This window comes from Panthera pardus, unplaced genomic scaffold (genome assembly GCF_024362965.1).
Source record: "Panthera pardus isolate Hobbes unplaced genomic scaffold, ASM2436296v1 HiC_scaffold_12, whole genome shotgun sequence".
NCBI lineage: Eukaryota > Metazoa > Chordata > Mammalia > Carnivora > Felidae > Panthera > Panthera pardus.
Genome location: NW_026526677.1, coordinates 107,740,473 through 107,760,430, shown reverse-complemented (window position 1 = coordinate 107,760,430; position 19,958 = coordinate 107,740,473). Strand labels below are relative to the sequence as shown.

The window sequence follows — 19,958 nt, the reverse complement described above, 5'->3', positions numbered from 1 at the left end:
AGCTACATATCTGCTATAATCATCTGATACACTTTGATAAAACTATTCTTACCCTTTGGTTTGTGTACCTCTGTCTTTTTCTGTATGTCTGTGTGCACATACACACAATCTTTCCACCCCGAAAACATTAAAGTTACAGAGCAGATAATCATTATGGACTGATTTATAGCCTTTGTAAAAACGGAAATAATGTTGGGAAATTTTTCCTGGTCAGTAAGTGCACTTGTATAAGGCTGTAATTTAATAGCTAGATTTGTTCTTTTGTGTGAATCGGTATCTAACACATTTTATTCATGTGCCCCTTACTCCAGTGCTTTTGGATCCCTTCTGATTTTTCTCTAATAAATGCAATGATGTGATGCGAATATTTATAATCCTTGATTACTTTCTGGGAAATGTAAAAATTGGTATTAGGTATTTCAGTCTAGCACATACAGAAGTCACTCTTCACTTACCTACACTCCAGTTGTAATAACACTAAATGTGGTTCTGGAGCTTCACCATTTGGTAGTTGGGGATAACGAAGAGAATTCCTTGGAAGAGTAGCCTATACTTAACTGTTTTCACTACTTCACCCTCTATTTCCTCTTGTACCTTTTCTGCTCAGATTCGTATCCCTTCCACTCTATTGAAATCTCTTTTCCTCAGGGAAGGAGCAGCTCCTATTTTGGCAAATTGAAGAATCAACTCTCAGGATCCCATGTCAATCAAAATCTCAGCAATGTTTTCTCTCTGGAAAGTGTTCTTTTTGGAATGCCTTCTTCACTTGGCTTCTGACACACCACACTTGCCTCCTTTTGCTCTTATCTTAACTGATTGTTCTGTCTGGTTTTCTTTACTGGTTTCTTCTTTTTCCATCCTAAATGAGGGAGTGCCCTGAAGCTGTGTCTTAAACTAGTTTCCATCAACATATGTTCCCTGGCAAACCTAGACATTGGATTTGTTGGTGAATCCACATATATGTCCTGAATCCCTTCTGCTTCCCTTAAACTCCTTTTAACTAGCTTGAATGTATAATGCCAGTCACCCAGTTCAAGAGCCTGGGAGTTATCCGTGAATCCTTTTTTACCTTCCCTTTCTACTCTTGGTGCGAATCTTGTTACCCTTTCTTCTTTTTTTTAATGTTTATTTATTTTTGAGATGGGGGAGGGGCAGAAAGAGATCAAGACACAGAATCCAAAGCAGGCTCCAGGCTTTGAGCTGTCAGCACAGAGCCTGATACGGGGCTCGAACCCACAAACCTTGAGATCATAACCTGAGCCAAAGTCGGATACTTAACAGACTGAGCCACCCAGGTGCCCCTCGTTACTCTTTTTTAAAAAATATACCAGATCCTACCATTTTCTTCACTTACTACTCTGATTCAAACTATCATCTTGCATGTAGACCAATATTTTACCTTTCTAATTGCTGTAGTATCCTCACAGCAGAAGAAAAGCCCAAATTATGCCATGTTTCTTGCTTGAAACTTGTATTCCTTCTCATATTCAGGGTAAAGTCAAGCTGTAGTGTGTTCTACAAGATCTTACATAATCCCGAATCTTCCTGTATCTCTGACTTCCTCTCCTACCACTCTCCACCTTGCTCACTCTTGTCTAGTCATTCTTTTTTGTTTGTTTGTTTTGTTTTTCTTTTTGAAAACAACGATCTTATTTCCACTTGCAGGCTTTTGGTGCTTACTCTTTCTTTTACTTGGAATTCTTACCTAGATCAATGACTGCTTTCACATCGTTTAAAAAAAAATTTGTTTTTTTAACCTTTATTTATCATTGAGAGACAGAGAACCAGAGCACGAGTGTGGGAGCAGCAGAGAGAGGAGGAGACACAGAATCTAAAGCAGGCTTCAGGCTCTGAGCTGTCAACACAGAGCCCAATGCAGGGCTTGAACTGATAAACTGAGATCATGACCTGAGCCGAAGTTGGACGCTTAACCGACTGAGCCACCCAGGTGCCCCCACATCATTTTAGATCTCTGCTCCAGTGACCCCTCTTCAGAGAGGCCCTATCTAACTATTTAAAATTTCCCCATTCCACTAGTCACTGTCTCCACCATTACTCTGCCTTTGTTCATAGTGTTTGAAGCTCCTTGACATACTCTGTGTGTGTGTGTGTGTGTGTGTGTGTGTGTGTGTGTGTGTGTGTGTGTGTGTGTGTTTGGGTTTTTCTACTGGAATGCACCTTCCCAAGTGCCTAGGATAGGACTTAGAGTATTGCAGATACCCAGTGTTTGTTGAATAAATGACTGAGCCTCCTTTATTCTATTTTATTCCTCCTAATCCCACAAGGAATTAGAAGTAGCTTAAGTAGTAGTTAGAAGTACTTCTAACTGTAATAAAATAGAAAACATCAGGCATGCAAAATATAGATAGGATAGAAATGACTGGTGGGAGATTTAATATGCAGGGTCATGCAGGGTTTTACATGGTTCTTAAATATGGATCAGGAATTTGGCTCTGAGGTCTTAACTGCCAAAATGAAAAGAATACTTTTCCCATAAGGAGCAGACATTCTTCTACTCCAGAGAAGCACAGATTTTCCTTGCATTTCAACAACTGTACGATAAGACATAAAATGCATTTTATATGGAAATGCTTGATACCCATCCTTAAAGGAAACAGACGAGGCAATGCCAGCATGAAGTTCAGGGAAAGGAGCTCTCTGGAAACTGGTGAGATGGGCATAGCGAATCTGTTCCCTCTCTCTGTTTCTCCATCCCCTAATTTACATGCATGCTTCTCTGAGGAAGATAGAGCCATTTTAACATGATCATCAACATATGACCCTTTTGTAACAGAGCAGCAAGAGAGAGTTGACTCATTATTCCTAAAATGGGCAGCTCATTCCCAAGCAAGTTGAAAATTAGCCAGATCCCATGCTTTTTGTCAAGTGAGGCTTCCTGTAGGTACTCAGAAAACAGTAACAGTACTGTTTTGATCAGATCATTCTCTGATAGTTTGTGACCTTTTAAAGGAAGGTTTGACAACCAGAATTTTGGATTCAGAACTAATGAGGCCAATTATGGTGAGTTTCATAATATAACCCTGGAAATCTTGATGCACTAGTGGAAAATTAATTGCATTTTAATGGAGAAAATTCTCATCAGTTCAACCTGTTTACTTGATACAATTGAAGCTGAATGTATTCAAAATCAGTTTGATGTAAATCTTTTATTAGGATCATCATGTTATTTAATGCTTTCATTTATTAACGACTTGATCAAATCCTTCAAATAATTACATGGTTTAAATAATTGAAGTATTTGGAGAAGAAACAGTGTAGGTATGTTGTAAATAGTATTAGCCAGTGAAAGTATACTGACTTGGAAATGATCACACTGAGTTCCAAAGATTAATTTCATGTTCCAATATAATCTCTTCTTTTGGACTTAACCACTCCTAGTCTCAGATCTAGACATTTTTTAGGTGTAATGGAGAAAATACTAGGGAGATAGATGGCAGTTATTATCCGTCCTGTCAGTGACTGGTTAAAAAATTCTCAAAGTTTTCTGTTTTGGTTTAATCATTTGGTTTTTCCCATTTAGAGTTGATAATTTGTAAGATGTTTAGTAGGGGAAAAATGGTTTGGAAGTATGGTGCAAAGTTTTTTTTTACAACACATCACTAATTGTGAGAGGAATCTGTTTTCAAAGCACTTTCCCTCTCCCTTGTTCCTTCCTTTCTTGTGATTTTGTTTTCAGATGGTCTCCTTTCATTACCCTAACTGTCTTACTCTGCACAGCTCCCCTTTCCTCCTGCTTTGTTCTTAAATGCTGTCTCTTTGGTCCCGTAGTCTTCCCTGAATCTTGTCACAGACCTCTTAGTACCTTTCTGATTTTTCCTCCAACTTTATTTTAGCTTCGTGTGTAATTACTAATTGTCTTTTCCTAGAGTGACAGAAGAAGTTCAGAGCTGGCCTGTGTCCCTTCAAGCTGGATAATTGGTTAACTTATTTTACTGTCAGTTTCATCACCTGTGAGATACAAGCAATATCTCAGAAGGGTAGTTGTGAGTAGTAAATGATATATAAACATCTAGCATGGTGTCCAGTCCTTGGCATCACTAATTAACTACTTACTGTTCCATAAACTTCTCAAAAAAAGTTTAGTGACCTTTTCCTATGCCCCGTAAACCTATCTGGATTGCCACCTGTCATGTATTGGAGCTTAGGACAAATTTCACAATATAATGGCATGGGTTAAAGAATGGGCTTTGTTGGGAAAAGGATATTCTATGGGGAAAAGCCAGAATCGGCAAGAAGTAAGGCCTGAGTTTTCCATGTCATTATTCCACATAGAGGGGTGCCAGGATTTTAGCAGTTTGCTCCCTATTAGAATAGCATAGGTTTTTTTTAATTCCAGTGAAAGTTTGCTGTCATCTCTTATTGTCCCTTATTATAGAAGTGGTAGGCCAGCCTTATCAGTGAGCAGTCACCTGAACTGCTTGAGAACCAGCCAGTATAGTTGTGGGTTCATGTGGTCATCTGAGAAATGCGTCGGTCCGGCCCGAGGAGACCTGGGGTCCAGGGAAGTTGCATCTGCCTTGTGAAGGGAAGAAGCCAGGAGGCTGTCAGTAGCTGAACACGGTCACAGCCTATCATGCTGGGAGATGGGGATGCTGGAGTGACTTCAGCTCCTGGACTAGGCACCCAGAATGACTCCTGACATCATTTTCTGATAGTTCTACTTTGCTTGCATCACACTTTATTATTGCCCGGAGTCAGTGGATCTGTTTTCTCAACAAATAAGTGTCAAATTTGAATGTGCAATATTATGGGTTTGTTTTTTTTTAAATTTCTGTGCTGTTTAAACAAGTTGATGTCACAATAGCTAACTGAAGAATGTGTTTCAGAGTCTTTGAGTCAGTGTTCCTCTCAATGAAAACTGTCTTGATTTGCTTAGCTCAGCTTCACAAATAATTATTGATTTGTTCAGATGCAATATGGGCACTTAACCCTAGAAATTAAAAGGTAAAGACAAAGTCCATATCCTCAGGGAGTTGTGTCTAAGAGGGGTAAAATAGAAGTGGAAGAAATCTCCTACCAAGAGTATAAGAAATACCATAGGAGACATCACCAGGAGGCTGAGGGTAGAAAGGAAGAAAAGCTTCTCAAAAGATAGCCAGTATCAAATCTTAACTTAAATTTGTCTTCTGGGTGAGAATTTCAAGACTATTGATAGCTCCTGCATTTTCTAGTCTGTGGATGAGACAGTAGGAGGGAGAGTGATGAAAAAAAATGTTGAGTAGCTAGGTAAGATACAGAGTTTGGAGACTAGGGAAGACTTCATTTTAATCCTTAGTAAGTTGTAATTACAAACATTACATTTTTAAAAAGTAATTATTAATTTACTTACTTTGAGAGAGAGAAAGAGAGAGAGAGAGAGTGCACGAGTGGGGACGGGCAGAGAGAGGGAGAGAGAATCCTAAGCAGGCTCTGCATGAGGGCTTGATCTTGTGAACTGTTAGATCATGACCTGAGCCGAAACAAAGAGTCGGACGCTTAACTGACTGAGCCACCCAGGTGCCCCTCCAAATATTACATTTAGTGTTACAGATTTCCTAACAAAATGGCAGGGACACATTCTAAGATGGGAGAAAAATTAACGAGCAATCACCTGTCAACTGCTTCTAATGGCTGTCAAAATTTGTTTTTAATGTTTAAGTGCCAAGGAGGGCAGATGGAAATTGTATTAATCACTGCATGCTCAGCATGCAATTTGCCAGGAAATCAAAGGACAGCGTAGAGCGTTGAGAAGAACTTTTTTCTACATGCTATTCTTTTGAGAGAGAAGAATATTAGAGGTCAGGTTTTGTAGGGGTATCTATGGTCCTTCTATGAAAGCGGAAAAGGACACTTTTAAAATGCCTTCCTTGAAGGATTCTTTTCATTTTAAAGAAAACATTTGCCCTCCATCAGTTCTTAATTTCAATTTTATGGAGTCTCTGAGTATTCTTCAGGAAAATTGTGATTGTTGGAGGAAATTGTAGTCTCTGAGATGTTTCTAAGATACTTTTGTATGTGGTGTCAGGGTAAGAGCACAGGTTGGCTTTGCCCAAAAGCTTGAGTTCCAGCCTTAACTTTGCTGGTACTGGCCGCGTGATCTTGAAATCCTCTCATCCTGTGCGTGTGCTCGTGGTATTTGTTTCTCTGAGTAATCTTGGATGGCCCTTTCATCCTTCCACGTTCTGTACTTAATAATGGCAATATTTTTTATCAACATTAAATGGCCTTGCAGACCACCATTTTATAAATGGTGAGTTTTTTAAGAGTATCTCATTTGAAATAATTAGACATCGTCCAAGTACGTTTTGATGAAACCTGGTACGGTAGGCTGGCCTGTGACTTTTCATTTGGTATTTTTTGCTTAGCTAACATTTGTAGACAATAGAAGGCAGATCTTGGAAATTTTACTGTGCCTGTAGTTGTGCACATGGCTTGGGCTGGCCATGGTAGTGATACTTGTTATTTCTCTTTTAGTTAAGGTATATCCCATGCGTATCTTGTGATTTACTAATGTAAGTCAGTTTAGAAAAATGGCAGACACTGGAACCACGTATAACCAGTAGCAGTGATTGCTTTGTTTTGAGGGGCTGAGAAGTCAGAATTAGCATCTCCTACTGTCTTACAATAGTGTGTCAAAAATGGCTAACTTAATCAGGCACAAAGCCCAATTTGAGTTTAGTATATGTCTTAGTTCTGTTATTGCAGTTCTTTGTGAAGGGTTTAAATCATCCAGAGATTCTGTTTGTGTAATTTAGAGTATAGATGCATGAGTGTGTTTGTGTGTAATTTTTTAAATTGGTGCTTCACTGAATAAGCACTATTCTGTGGCCTATGTTTGTTAGACTTTCATGATGAATGAATTTTCAGAAACTCTGCTTTAAATTACACAAGCCAGGCTGCCAAGTAATTTGTTAATATTGTAGGTGCTGGAGCCAACTATAAAGTTCTCAGTTAAACCTGGAACTAGATATTGTTGAAGGCTATTTTGATGCTATTTCATTTTATTCACACAAATTCTGGTAAATTAGCTCCTGGTGCATTCTTGCTGAGTCTCTGCTGTCACTTGGAAGGAAGGCGGTAGAGGCGTAAATGGCAAAGTATAGTTGTCATGTTGCCTTATGAAAGCGGCATAAATGCTGCCCCAGGTCTTTTTACTTAGTTCATTACCACCGTTATTGTGTCCCTTAACCCTGTTACCTGAACAGCCATGTGACACAAGATAGCTTTTCCTTTTAATGTTACTGGGTTTTTTGTATGCCTGTAGTATTTCTAAGTTCTGGAAGAATTTCACAAGTTGTAGGAGACAACAGAAATAGATGTAGCCAATTTGGGCACAAGTTAGAAATGAAATCTATACTGTCATTTTTTGAAGTCTAAAAAGAGAGGAAAAAAGTATGTATCAGGCCCCATTTCTCTAAATTGCTTCCAGCTGCCTGCTTCCTAATATAGAAATATTTATTAAAAGTGGCAGGTTAAAAATTGGATTCCTAAGGCAAAATATGACTGGTTCCATAATTTTGTTAAAGAAAGGAAGCATCTGAGATTTCACATTTATGGTCGCCTTTTTTTTTTTCTTTCTTTAAAATTTATTTGTATTTTTGGGGGGTGGGGTGGGGAGAAGGGTATGATGTGGAACAAATAATACAAATTTCCTGGCTAGCAAAACAGAATAGTAAACAGCTTGGACAGTTTCAGTGAACTAAAGAAAATTTCTTAAGGTACCAGATGAGAAATAAGAAATTATTCTTTATGTGTTCCAATAGTATAAATGTGTTCAGAAAGGTAAGAAGGAAACATTTAAGGTAGTAAATAGACCAAAGACAGTGATGGATCTGGGTGGCCATGAAACTCGGGGATGAGGCTTGAACTCAGGAAATAAGCAAAATAAAATATGGCATGGGTGGAAAAATGAAACTGAAATCTTATCTAGACTAATTGGAGGCAGTGAAAGATTTAAAGAATTATTAGACTGAAATGCTATGAAAAGGCTTTTTAAAATCAAGGAAAAATTGGTTGATTTTGACAAATTGTTGAGGAAGACAAATATATTGAAGGGAAAAAACCACTGATGTTTGAGGATTTGGTGGGGGAACTTGTATTTCAAGAATAGGAGAAGGAACAGAGGAAAATAGAAACTGTATCAGGAATATATTTGAAACTTACTTTTCTGAAAGCATTTAGTAGTTAAGGTGGCAGGTACATACTAGTCAGAAGAGTTTATTAGGTTAAGAGATTCTTCTCGAAAGTATCCCAGATTAAGCGTGTGGATTCAGGAAGTAGAAATCCGGAAGGAAGAATCTCTTAATGAAAAAAATATTGTGTAGAATGATTGTGCCTTATTATCGTCCATAAGCAGGAGGGAAGTCCAGACAAAGCTGAGATCACTGCATATCTGCATGGTTTTTGATCTGTTGGGAAAAACAGAAAAATATTTGTCTGTTTACCTGTTTGGGTTGACCTGTTAAGATGATTTTTTAAAAGAATCATGAGTATTTTGTAATAAATATTTAGTCATGTTGCTTAATGTATTGTAGTATTCAATAACTATTTTCATCAACTTATACTTTAGAATTGCAGTTTACAGACTTCAAAGAAGTCTTATTCAAAGAAAATAAGTCTTATTCAAATTTTCTTATTCAAAGAAAATAAATAGTGCCTGGAGTTATTGACGACACAGAATAGAGACTTTTACTTATGGTTTGCTTCTTGATGTAATCAGAAGGGCTAATCTGATACTCTGAAATATGAAGAACTTTGACAGGATGTGTGGGCTCTCATTTATATGATTTTATGTTTGAAATAAACATGTATTATCTATAATATATTAAAAATTGGGAAAGATTTCTAGAATGGTATTTAGGCTGTCTTCTAGGTACAATTTATGAAGTGTCAGTATTCAAGTAATGACACAAGTATCATACACAAATTCTGTAACAGCTGTGATTCTCATCAGAAGGGAAGTAGGATTGGGGCCTTGTAATTTGAAGTGGCATATTTGGTATTTAAAATTGATACTTGGATGTGAAAACAGTTATTTTAAAAACCAATACAGATACTGCATCAGAAAGTAGAATATGAAAAAATCTTCCTTAATGGACCATGAACTGGAAAGTTGAAAAACGGTGTAAAGTTTCTAAGAATAGCAGTTTTCAAACATTCTTTCAAAGTTGATAGAAACGTAAAAGGCACATATTGAGGAAAATTATGATGCTGTAACTTAAGACAGTTTGAACAAAAATCACCTAAGCATTGTAGAATATAAACAACAAAGTCAAGTACCCTTTGATTTAAATTGTGCAGCCTTGAACAGATTGCCAAATTTGTCAAACCTTTGGTTTTCTAATTAAAAAAATTCTCAGGGCCCAGATTTGACTCATAGTTGTTATGAGCAGTAAATGAAGTAATGCTTTATTCCACTGGGAATTGTTTCACTAATTCTTGGTTCAAGAAGTACTTACTGAATGCTTCCTGTGTGCCAGCCTCTCTGTGATGCTCTGGGGATACAAATGGTAATACAAACGATCTTACCCTGGTGAAGATTACAGTCCATCAGGAAAAACAAATCAGGAACCCAAGTGGTGACTGTGGCTTTACCATAATGGGGGCAAGGGTGCAGGCCAAGTTTGATAACAGGCCGCTGCAATACAGTCAGCCGCAGACTAATGTAACTGGGACTTGGGTAGAGGCGGCACTGGCTCTCGTCATTCTCTCCAACTCCTCTGTCCCCGATTTTAGCAGTATGACTCAATTTATGCATATTACCAAGGTTTATTGTAGCTTGCCTTCCATTAAACTTTAAACAATGACATTGGTAAATGTGGACATTTGAAGAAAAATCCTGTGGATTGGTTAGACCATTTTATAAGATTATTTTCATAATTTATAATTTATAAGCACTCTGTTTCATAGCATTTTAGTTGACCGGCACTTAAGGGTCTCTTGTGTCCTTCCCGTTCCTTGCATTGCCTGCCTTGGGCCCCGCCCTCCAGCTGCTGTGGAATTCTGGGACTGCTGCTTGACTTAAGTTTACATTTGTGGAGGAGCCCTGAAAAGAGAAACTGCTTCCATAACAGCATTTTAAACTGAAGTCTAGTTACAGTCTAGATGGCTCTTTATTTTTAATTGTAGTAAAATACATAGAAAATGTACCACTTTAAGTATAGAGTGCAGCACATTCCCGCAGTCATGCAACCAATCTCCAGACCTCTTCTACACCTTTTAGGTGGCTCTTAATTTTAAGACTATAGGTTGTGCGAAGATTTCACAAACATACCTATTCTACTTACTGGTGGTGGTGTTTTTATTTTTTCCCCTAGCGTTATTGAGGAATAGTCGATCAATAAAATTGTATGTGTATACAACGTGATTGTGTTTTCATGTGCCGTGTGAAATGATTATCAAGATCAAGATAATTAACGCACCCATCACCTCACAGTTAACTTTGTGTGTGTGTGATGAGGATGCTTAAGATCTGTTCTCCGCAAATTTCACGTATACAATACAGTATTTTAACTATAGTCACCATGCTATACATTAGATCTTCAGTTTACTCATCTTATAACTGAAAGTTATGCATCTCAATTTCTCCCTCTTCCCATCCCCTGGCAACAACTGTTCTGTGTTTCTGTGACATCAGCCCCCATTTCCCCTTTTTCTTCTCTATAAATACTCTACATATAAGTGATACCATATAGTATCTGTCTCTGACTTATTTCATTTAACATAATGCCTTCCAGGTTCATCCATATTGTCACCCATGGCAGGATTTCCTTCTTTTTCGTGGTTGAATAATACTCCATTGTATATGTGTACCACGTTTTCTATTAATCCATTTATCCTTTGACAGACACTTAGGATTGTTTTTATGTCTTGGCTGTTGTGAGTCATGATGCAACAGACATGGGGGTGCACATACCTCTCCTAGAACTGATTTTGTTTCCTTCGGATATATACCCAGGAGTGAGTGGTATTGTTGCATCATATGATAGTTTAAATTTTTAATTTTTTTGAGGAACTTCCATTCTGTTTTCCACTGTGGCTTAACCAGTTTACATTCCCACTGTGTACGACAGGTCTCTTTCCTCTACACCCATGCCAACACCTGTTACCTCTTGTCTTTTTGATGATAGCTATCTAATAAGTGTGAAATGCTATCTCATTGTGGTTTTGATTTCATTTCCCTGAAGATTAAAACTCCCAGAAGAGAACATAGGGGAAAAAAATCTCCTTGGCATTAGTCTTGACAGTGATCTTTTGGACAAGATGCCATAGGCACAGGCAACAAGAGCTGAAATAAACAAGGGGTCTGTATCAAACTGAAAAACTTCTGTATAGCAAAGGAAACAAAAAGGCAGCCTAGGGAATGGGAGAAATATTTATAAATCATGTTTCAGATAAGGGGTTTCTGAGATATATATATATATATAAGGAACTGATACAACCCAAAAGCAAAAACAAAGTAATCTAATTAAAAAATGGACAAAGGACTAGAATAGACTTTTTTCCAAAGAAGACATACACATAAATGACCAATAGGTGCATGAAAGCATGTGCAACATCACTAATCATCAAGGAAGTTTATTTATTTATTTATTTATTTATTTTTATGTAGGTAAAAATAACTTTTTGTAACTTAAATTTTTTTTAATTTTATTTTTTTAAATTTACATCCAAATTAGCATACAGTGCAAAAGTGATTTCAGGAGTAGATTCCTTAATGCCCCTTACCCATTTAGCCTATCCCCCCTCCTACAACCCCTCCAGTAACCCTCTGTTTGTTCTCCATATTTAAGAGTCCCTTTATGTTTTGTCCCCCCTCTCTGTTTTTATACTTTTTTTGTTTCCTTTTTCTTACTTTCATCTGTTTTGTCTCTTAAAGTCCTCATATGAATGAAGTCATATGATATTTGTCTTTCTCTGACTGGCTAATTTCGCTTAGCATAATACACTCCACTTCCATCCACGTAGTTGTGAATGGCAAGATTTCATTCTTTTTGATTGCCAAGTTATACTCCATTGTATGTATGTATGTATGTATGTATGTATGTATGTATGTGTATACACACACACACACACACACACACACCACATCTTCTTTATCCATTCACCCATTGGTGGACATTTGGGCTCTTTCCTACTTTGGCTATTGTGGATAGTGCTGCTATATACATTGGGGTGCATATGTTCCTTTGAAACAGCACACCTGTATCCCTTGGATAAATAGCTAGTAGTGCAATTGCTGGGTCGTAGGGTAGTTCTATTTTTAATTTTTTGAGGAGCCTCCATACTGTGTTTTCCAGAGTGGCTGCACCAGCTTGCATTCCCAAGGGAAGTTTATTTCTTAAGAAAATATTTTGTAGATGGGTTTCAAATCAAATGCCACATAGTACATCCTTAATTTATAGTGTAAAATTAGACTGTGTGAATTCTTGTAGCTCAGTAAATTTAGGATGATGAAGGAATTATGCTTACATAGCAGGTGTGGTTTTTTTTTTTTAATATTGGTTTTGTTTTGCTTTTTAAATCTTCAGTTCTAAGGTATGATTATTTTTGGACTCTGAGGCAACAGTACTTATAAATGCTATGAAATGCCCATACTTTTAATGTGAGGTCTCAGGTTATAATAAGTAATCTGTAAGGTTTTGACCAGGGTTGAGTGTTCTTTATTTTGTAGGTTTCCTTCACTTTTAGGTAAAATTGTTATTATAAATCATTAATTATTCCATGATGCATATGGGAGCTACTTTAAGGAAGCATAAACATCTGATTTCTTTAGAGTATCTTCTTTTAATTCTGACTTTCATCTCTGTATGGTTTTTGTTTTTCTTTTTTTTTGCAATGATACTTTGTTTTTTAATTTTTTAATGTTTATTTATTTTTGAGACAGAGAGAGACAGAGCGTGAGTGGGAAAGGGGCAGAGAGAGAGGGAGACACAGAATCTGAAGCAGGCTCCAGGCTCTGAGTCATCAGCCCAGAACCCGACGCAGGGCTCGAACTCAGGAACCATGAGAACGTGACCTGAGCTGAAGTCGGACACTTAAGCGACTCAGCCACCCAGGCACCCTGCACTGTTACTTTTAATTTACCTCTAGGATGTATAGTAGTAATGCTTATATTAGTTTTTGTTTTCACTGATTATATTTGAATCTTGTTGTAGCTAGTGTTAAAACTAATACAGTCCTTCTCGGAACCTTTTATCTTCCAAGTTATTTGTGGTAGCCTCCTACAGCTGTCACAAGACCTTGAAAATTACTTGATGCTTTATCAATTTTGTATTTTATGATATTTTCCTTTTTGAATTTTATTCTGATGGCTAGCATACATGTCATGAAGGAAGTGCAAATGGAAATGAAAATTGTGTTTTGATGTTTTACATCTTGTCAGGAAATCTTTTGTTAAACTCTTTGGTTTAAAATTTACAAATTTCATTCTTTTACCAATAATACAAAGTCTTGTAGTAAAAATACAACTTTTGCCTAACAATAAGTATACTTGATATTTTGAATGACTTAATAGAAACTTAAAGTGTTAACAAGCAGCACTTCCCCCCCTTATCCAAGATTCAGTGTTGAAACTTTTACAGAAAATAAAATCTGAATTTTAAGAAGTTAAACTGTTTTTTGAAAAGTCATATAGTGTAAAACATATTGGTAAGTATGGTACAAAAAAAATCCAGAAAATTTTCTTATTTTAAACATTGATTACATAAAAATTAAAAATACATGTTTAGCAAAAAAACAAAACAAAGTCCAAACAACAAAATATTACCCTTGTGGTAGAAGTCTAAAGGTAAATGATGCAGTGGGAGAAAATATTGACACATTTTTAACAAATGAAAAGATCTCACAAATTAATAAGTAAAATGCTAGGAGTTCATTAACTGTTGATAGTTGATAATACTGTTGAAGATGATACACAGTGCACAGGAAAAAAAAATGTCTTTGGAAAGATGTTCTGCTATGCTTAAAACAAGATAAATGCAAATTAAAAATTTCATGAGATACTATTTTTTCCACCTAATTGGCAAAACATAAAGCCTAATATCTACTTTCTGAAAATAGATGTGGAGAATCAGTTACTCTCAAATTTTTGGTGGGACTGTTAAATTTTGTTTGACTTCTCAGGAAGGTTATTTGGAAATATTGAGTTGAACTTTAAGTGTACATACTCTTTGAGTGCTTTAACTTTTAGAGATTTATCCTGGGTAAGTGAATGCCCATGTGGATAGCTCATTTAGTACTTTGGTGTTCTTCATGTATACTTGATTGTGGGTAGAATGTCTCTGGAAAGGATATAGAGAAAGGTATTAATGCCATTTGCTTCTTGGGAGGTAAACACTGTGGCTGCAGAAGACATGAATGGAGACTTTTTAACATGATTAAGACATGAATTCATAAGACATGAGTATCCTTTACAAAAAAAAGATGAGTATGTATTAGCTGCTAAAGGTAATGTTTTAAAAAAAAACTTTTTTTAATGTTTTTATTTATTTTTGAGACAGAGGGAGACAGAGCATGAGCAGGGGAGGGTCAGAGAGAGAGGGAGACACAGAATCTGAAGCAGGCTCCAGGCTCTGAGCTGTCAGCACAGAGCCTGACGCGGGGCTCGAACTCACAGACTGTGAGATCAGGACCTGAGCTGAAGTCGGATGCTTAACCGACTGAGCCACCCAGGTGCCCCATAAAGGTAATGTTTTAAAGAAGGACATTGTCCTTAGTTAAGCTAAGCCACATGTGAAACACACCATCAGTGGACACCCAGAAGATATTTGTTAATGCCACACATTGTTTGGGTGTTTGCCACTCATTTTAGACATTTGTCTCACACGGAAATTTTCCTGGACTCCTCTCCTTATCCTAGACTAGCTAGGGCAGGTACCCTGTTGCATAGATTCATTCATCCTTTTTATTTTTTCTGAACACTTAATACATTTGTGATTAAATAGTTAAAGACATTAAACAGTGGAAAATATTTTTTTCCCCATAGAGTTAGGCCAGGGAGGGTTGGGAGTCCCCGTCTCTTTCATTGCTCAGTCTCCAGCGTGCACTGTGGTGTCTTGTGTGTGGACGATACTCTAGGGCGTATTTGAATGACTGAAGAATAATTCTCAAGTATTGGAGTGAATCCCCAACCTGTCAATGAAATAAAATAAACACGTGTCTTTTCACCCATTTTGCAATTTCGGTTCTTTACAGTGGCTTCCCTAAAATGAACAAATTTGATTTTTTTTGATGCAAAGATCCCCCAGTGTTGTTACATAATTTCAGTGGTTTCATGGGTCTCCCTAAAGCTCTTGATATAGACCTGAATCATCCCAAGGTTCCACCATGCAGGGCTGGTTTTCTTTTTTCTTTTTCTTTTTAAATATTTATTTATTTTTGACAGAGAGACACACACAGAGCATGAACTGGGGAGGGGCAGAGAGAGAGGGAGACCCAGAATGCAAAGCAGGTTCCAGGCTCCAGGCTCTCAGCACAGAGCCAGATGCGAGGCTCGAACTCATGAACCATGAGATCATGACCTGAGCCAAAGTCAGATGCTTAACTGACTGAGCCACCTAGGCTCCCCGAGGTTGGTTTTTTAACTGATGTTTCTTCTATTTTGGCAGTTTTTGGTATTTTTGCTTTATGACTTTTTCTCTCATTCCTGGGACCAGGCCTTTTTTGTATTTTGTTCTAAAAAAATTTCAAACATAAAGAAAAGCTGAAGAAAGTGCACTTTGTACACCAAAATATTCACTACTCATTCTATAATGAAACTCTTACCATATGGCCTTTATCATGTAATTCTCCAACTATTTATCACACTTTTAAATTTAATGCACTTCAGAGTAAGTTGCCAACAGTATTACCCTTTGTACTGTATATACTTCAGCCTGCTTGGCATTCATTTAAGTTCATTACAGGACTGTTTTTTGAGGTAGAAATTTATGTGCAGTAAAATACACCAATCTTAAGTGTAACATTTGAGGTTTGACAATTATATACACCTGTGTAACTCAAATTCCTATCAAGATCTAGAGTATTACCCCCAGAATGCTGGCTCTGATTGCTCCTCAGCATTTTTTTTTTAAGTGGTGATAACTTACTCCTGTATAATTGTTATTTTTACGTTGTAATGATCCTCTGAGTTTGCGCTATTTGATCAGCGTTCTCTCTGATGACAGAACATTAGCCAACCCATGATCCTCAAGAGTTGATCTAACCCTAAAAAGCAAGAAGATCAAGTAGGAATAACTCCGTCACCAACCCTGGCGATTGTGTTGGTGGTGTTCTTTGATAATTGTCTGTGGAGAAAGGTGGGGGTAGGAGTACTGGCTGGGAAGAAGGAAGTGGGGGTCTTATTAATGCCCTGTGTTCACAAGGTGACCTACAGGTGGCAACTTAACCTCGGTTGGCATTCAGCTTCCTAACACCCTGGTCTCTTTTAATGTAGAAGTTTTAATGCTGCACAGCTTAGTTAATTACCCTCAGAAGTGAGAAAATAAGGACTGTATTATTTCCTAAGGAGAATAATAGTAGTGTATCTCAGAGCACAGTGGTGGGGAGAAGGTTGTGAGGGATGGACAGAGCAGTTTAGGGCCTTGTGCAACCTGGTGGCAGCATGCATGCAGTTGGGTCCGGTGGGGGTTGGGAGGAGTAGATGGAATATCCCATGGGAAGAAGAAATTTGAAACAAATTGAATTTATTTTCATAGAAATCTTGTGAGGTGCAGGTATAATGGGATTGTAACATTATTGATATCTCTCTGATGTAATAAAAATTACTTTAGAGAAGATGAATCTTTTCGTAAGCGTTTTATAGATTTAAAATCTTAGTATGTTTTTTTTTTTTAATGTTTATTTGAGAGAGAGAGAGAGAGAGAGAGAGAGAGAGCGCTCGCGCACCCATGCAGGGAAGGAGCAGAGAGAGAGGGGGGGCACAGAATCCAAAGCCGGCTCCAGGCTCTGAGTTATTAGCCCAGAGCCCGATGTGGAGGCTCGAACCCACGAACCGTGAGATCATGACCTGAGCTCAAATTGGACGGACATTTAACCCACTGAGCCACCCAGGTGCCCCCCAAATCTTAGTATGTTTTTAACTTTGACTTGATACGTGGTCTGAGAAATAAGTGTAATTAGATGGTATAGTTTTAGGAACCAGAACTATAAAAAGCAGTGTTAGTAACACCCACATAACAGAGCCATTGTACTTAAATGATCATGTTGCAACTTTCTTGTATGTAAATTATCATATTGCAGATACATTAGCTAATTTTCATAATAAGCATTATTGTTATCTAAAAACGTAATGTATTAATAACTTGCTACAAACCTCTGTTGTAGTAAATTTGTTATTTTTGATGTCATGGTACTTTATTTTTAAGCATTTTTGTATTCATTATCAATAATATAAACTGTTTAAAGTGAATTGTTCTTTCTGTTTATTGATTACCATAATATAGCAGTTATAAATAATGTACATCTTCTCAAAGCTTGTGATAACTCTTGTTTCCTAGATCAGTCCCTCCTTTCTTAGTTTTTATTGGGTGGTTACCTATAACACAGTGCTAAAAAAAAACAATCAGGAAGCTCCAAGTCTGGGATTGATGCAGTTCATACAGATGCAGTTGGCATGATCTCTTAGGTAGCTTGAAGAGATCACTAGTGGTATTTGAGGTTTATTTAATACTTTGATTTTGTATATTTTACATTTATTATTAAATTCTCCCAGCCAACCCTATGAGACAGAGGTACTATTGAGGGTCAATTTATAGCTAAAGCACAGAAGTTAAGTAACTTGCTCCTACATAGCTCATAAGTGGTAGTAGAGCTTGAATTCAAATTTGTTGTCTTCACTGTTGCACCAGAAACTTCTCATTCTGTCTACTTACTCACCTGATGAAGCCTGCCTTAGATTAGTTTACCAACCACCGCCGGTGGTATTCCTGGATCTAATGTAAGAAACATGGTGCAAATCCCTCTTAGTGGTGAGTTTCGTACTGTCCCTCTCTCATCTGTGCAGGCTGTGGTATGACCTCCACAGCTCCCCATTTCACATGGCTCCTCAGCATTCACTTAGCATAAGTAAGCAGTGGCTTCGTATGTTCACTACCTTGCTGTGGTGGTTTGAGGATGTTAGGTGGGTTCTGATCAGGGTATCCTGCTGAATTATTCTGATTCCATCTCACCTTTGGGCACAGCTTCGTTATCAAAGGCTTTTCCCCGTGTTCATATAGTAAATTAGTGTAATGGGAGGAAGAATGTGGAATTGCAAACAATGTATTGCAGTAATTTTGCTTTCCAGGTAAACATTCTCCTACTCTGAAAATTTAAGTTTGCACTTGGAATTAGAGCTATTTAAAAAATGTGTTCTGTGTTTTAGCTGGAAGAGAGCTTTATTTACCTTGGATGCCCATTTGTCACATTATCATGAGTTTCTGCTGCTTCAGCATTATCAGGGTAGCATGGTTTCAGTAATGGAAGAAATTTTAAAGGTTGCTTATGGCTAACATTTATCTTGTTTACACTTAAGCCCCTATAGTATTGGGGGTATCATTCATTAAAAAGTCTAATAACTTTATTTCTGGACAGTACTTTTGGTGCTTATTAGCCAGTGAGCAGGAAATATATTGAGTTTTAGAAAGTGTATTGCCAGAGTGAAATTCCTAACGTAAAGCAGCCATTTAACTAATCTCTTTTGTTTGTATATTTTCACACAGAAGAAAGAACCTTCTAAATCCAGTGTCAAGAAGAAAGTGACCAAGGTCGCAGAAGCAAAAAAAGTAATGAAGAGAAATTTTAAAGTGAATAAGAAGATAACATTTACTGAGGAAGGGGAGGTAAGATTCTTAAAGGCTTCATCTCTGAGGTACCTTCCGCTTAGTGTAAAGAGTTTGGCTCTCCTGCTGACTTAACATTCATTAACGAGAGAAAGAAAATGTTCCTTTTTCTTTTTTTTAACGTTTATTTATTTGTGAGAGAGAGAGCACACGCGCGAGCAAGCATGAGTGGGGGAGGGGCAGAGAGTGAGAAGGAGACACAGAATCCCAAGCAGGCTCCAGGCTCCGAGCTGTCAGCCCAGAACCCGACTCAGGGCTCGAACTCAAGAACCATGAGATCATGACCTGAGCTGAAGTCTCAACCCACTTAACACTTAACTGACTGAGCCAGCCAGGTGCCCCAGAAAATGTTTCTTTAAAGCGTGCTAAGGCGGTTCCTCTGTTGTCTCGGGCATTTCGTCAGCTGCCATCTGTAAGCAGGAAGGCCTTACTGACAGTAAACTGGGACACTTGTTGGTGCTAATGACACAGAGTTGGTTTTGAACTTTTTAAATTCCATTTTTACAGATTAGACTTTCCTGTCAAGGTGTCCATCAGCACGTCCTGTGGGAACAAATGCAAGAATCGTAACAAAACCACTTGCCACAGCTTCTTTTCTGGGCCCTCAAAAGTCTCTGCTTTGCGGTTCCTCAGTCTAGATGCTGTATTGGCGTGTTTCTTACTGGTCTGGCTTTGAGGGCATTTTCTGCTTTCACATCATATCAGATGCAGGTGCCCAACTGTCTTGTCACCATTACCTCGGTCTTAGTGTAAATACATACTTGTAGAGTCGGAAAGCTTGCTGGTGAAAAGTCCCTCTGTCATATAACCTTGTTTTTGAAGAGGAAAGAGATGTGGAAAGTCCATGACTGACATAAGGAGTAATGTCGGGGGGCAGCCACAGCAGGGTCTAACTTGTGTCACCCCCCAGGTTTCCTGTGCTTTCTGGTAGAGTGCTCAGCGCCCCATGCCCCCTGTCCTCTCCTTTCCTTGCCTTGTCTTCTGTTTTCCTCACAGCACTCTTGTGGCTTGATATCCTCTATTTACGTGGTTATTGTCGTTTTCTTCTGCTCCAGTGGAATGAGGGCAGCTACCCAAGGGAGGGTGTCTGTTGACTTTGCTCCCTACTCCATTCCCAGCTCTGAGAACAGAGCCCAG

At 37.9% G+C, this 19,958-nt stretch overlaps 1 protein-coding gene across 1 annotated transcript in view; it reads left to right on the top strand.

The window, feature by feature from the left end:
• The window catches only part of DDX10 (DEAD-box helicase 10), a 268,337-nt gene that overhangs the window by 133,721 nt on the left and 114,658 nt on the right, over positions 1-19,958 (top strand). The window contains exon 14 of the mRNA XM_019469241.2: positions 18,702-18,821. Coding sequence (XP_019324786.1) covers positions 18,702-18,821 — 120 coding nt within the window. The remainder of the gene's footprint in view (positions 1-18,701; positions 18,822-19,958) is intronic.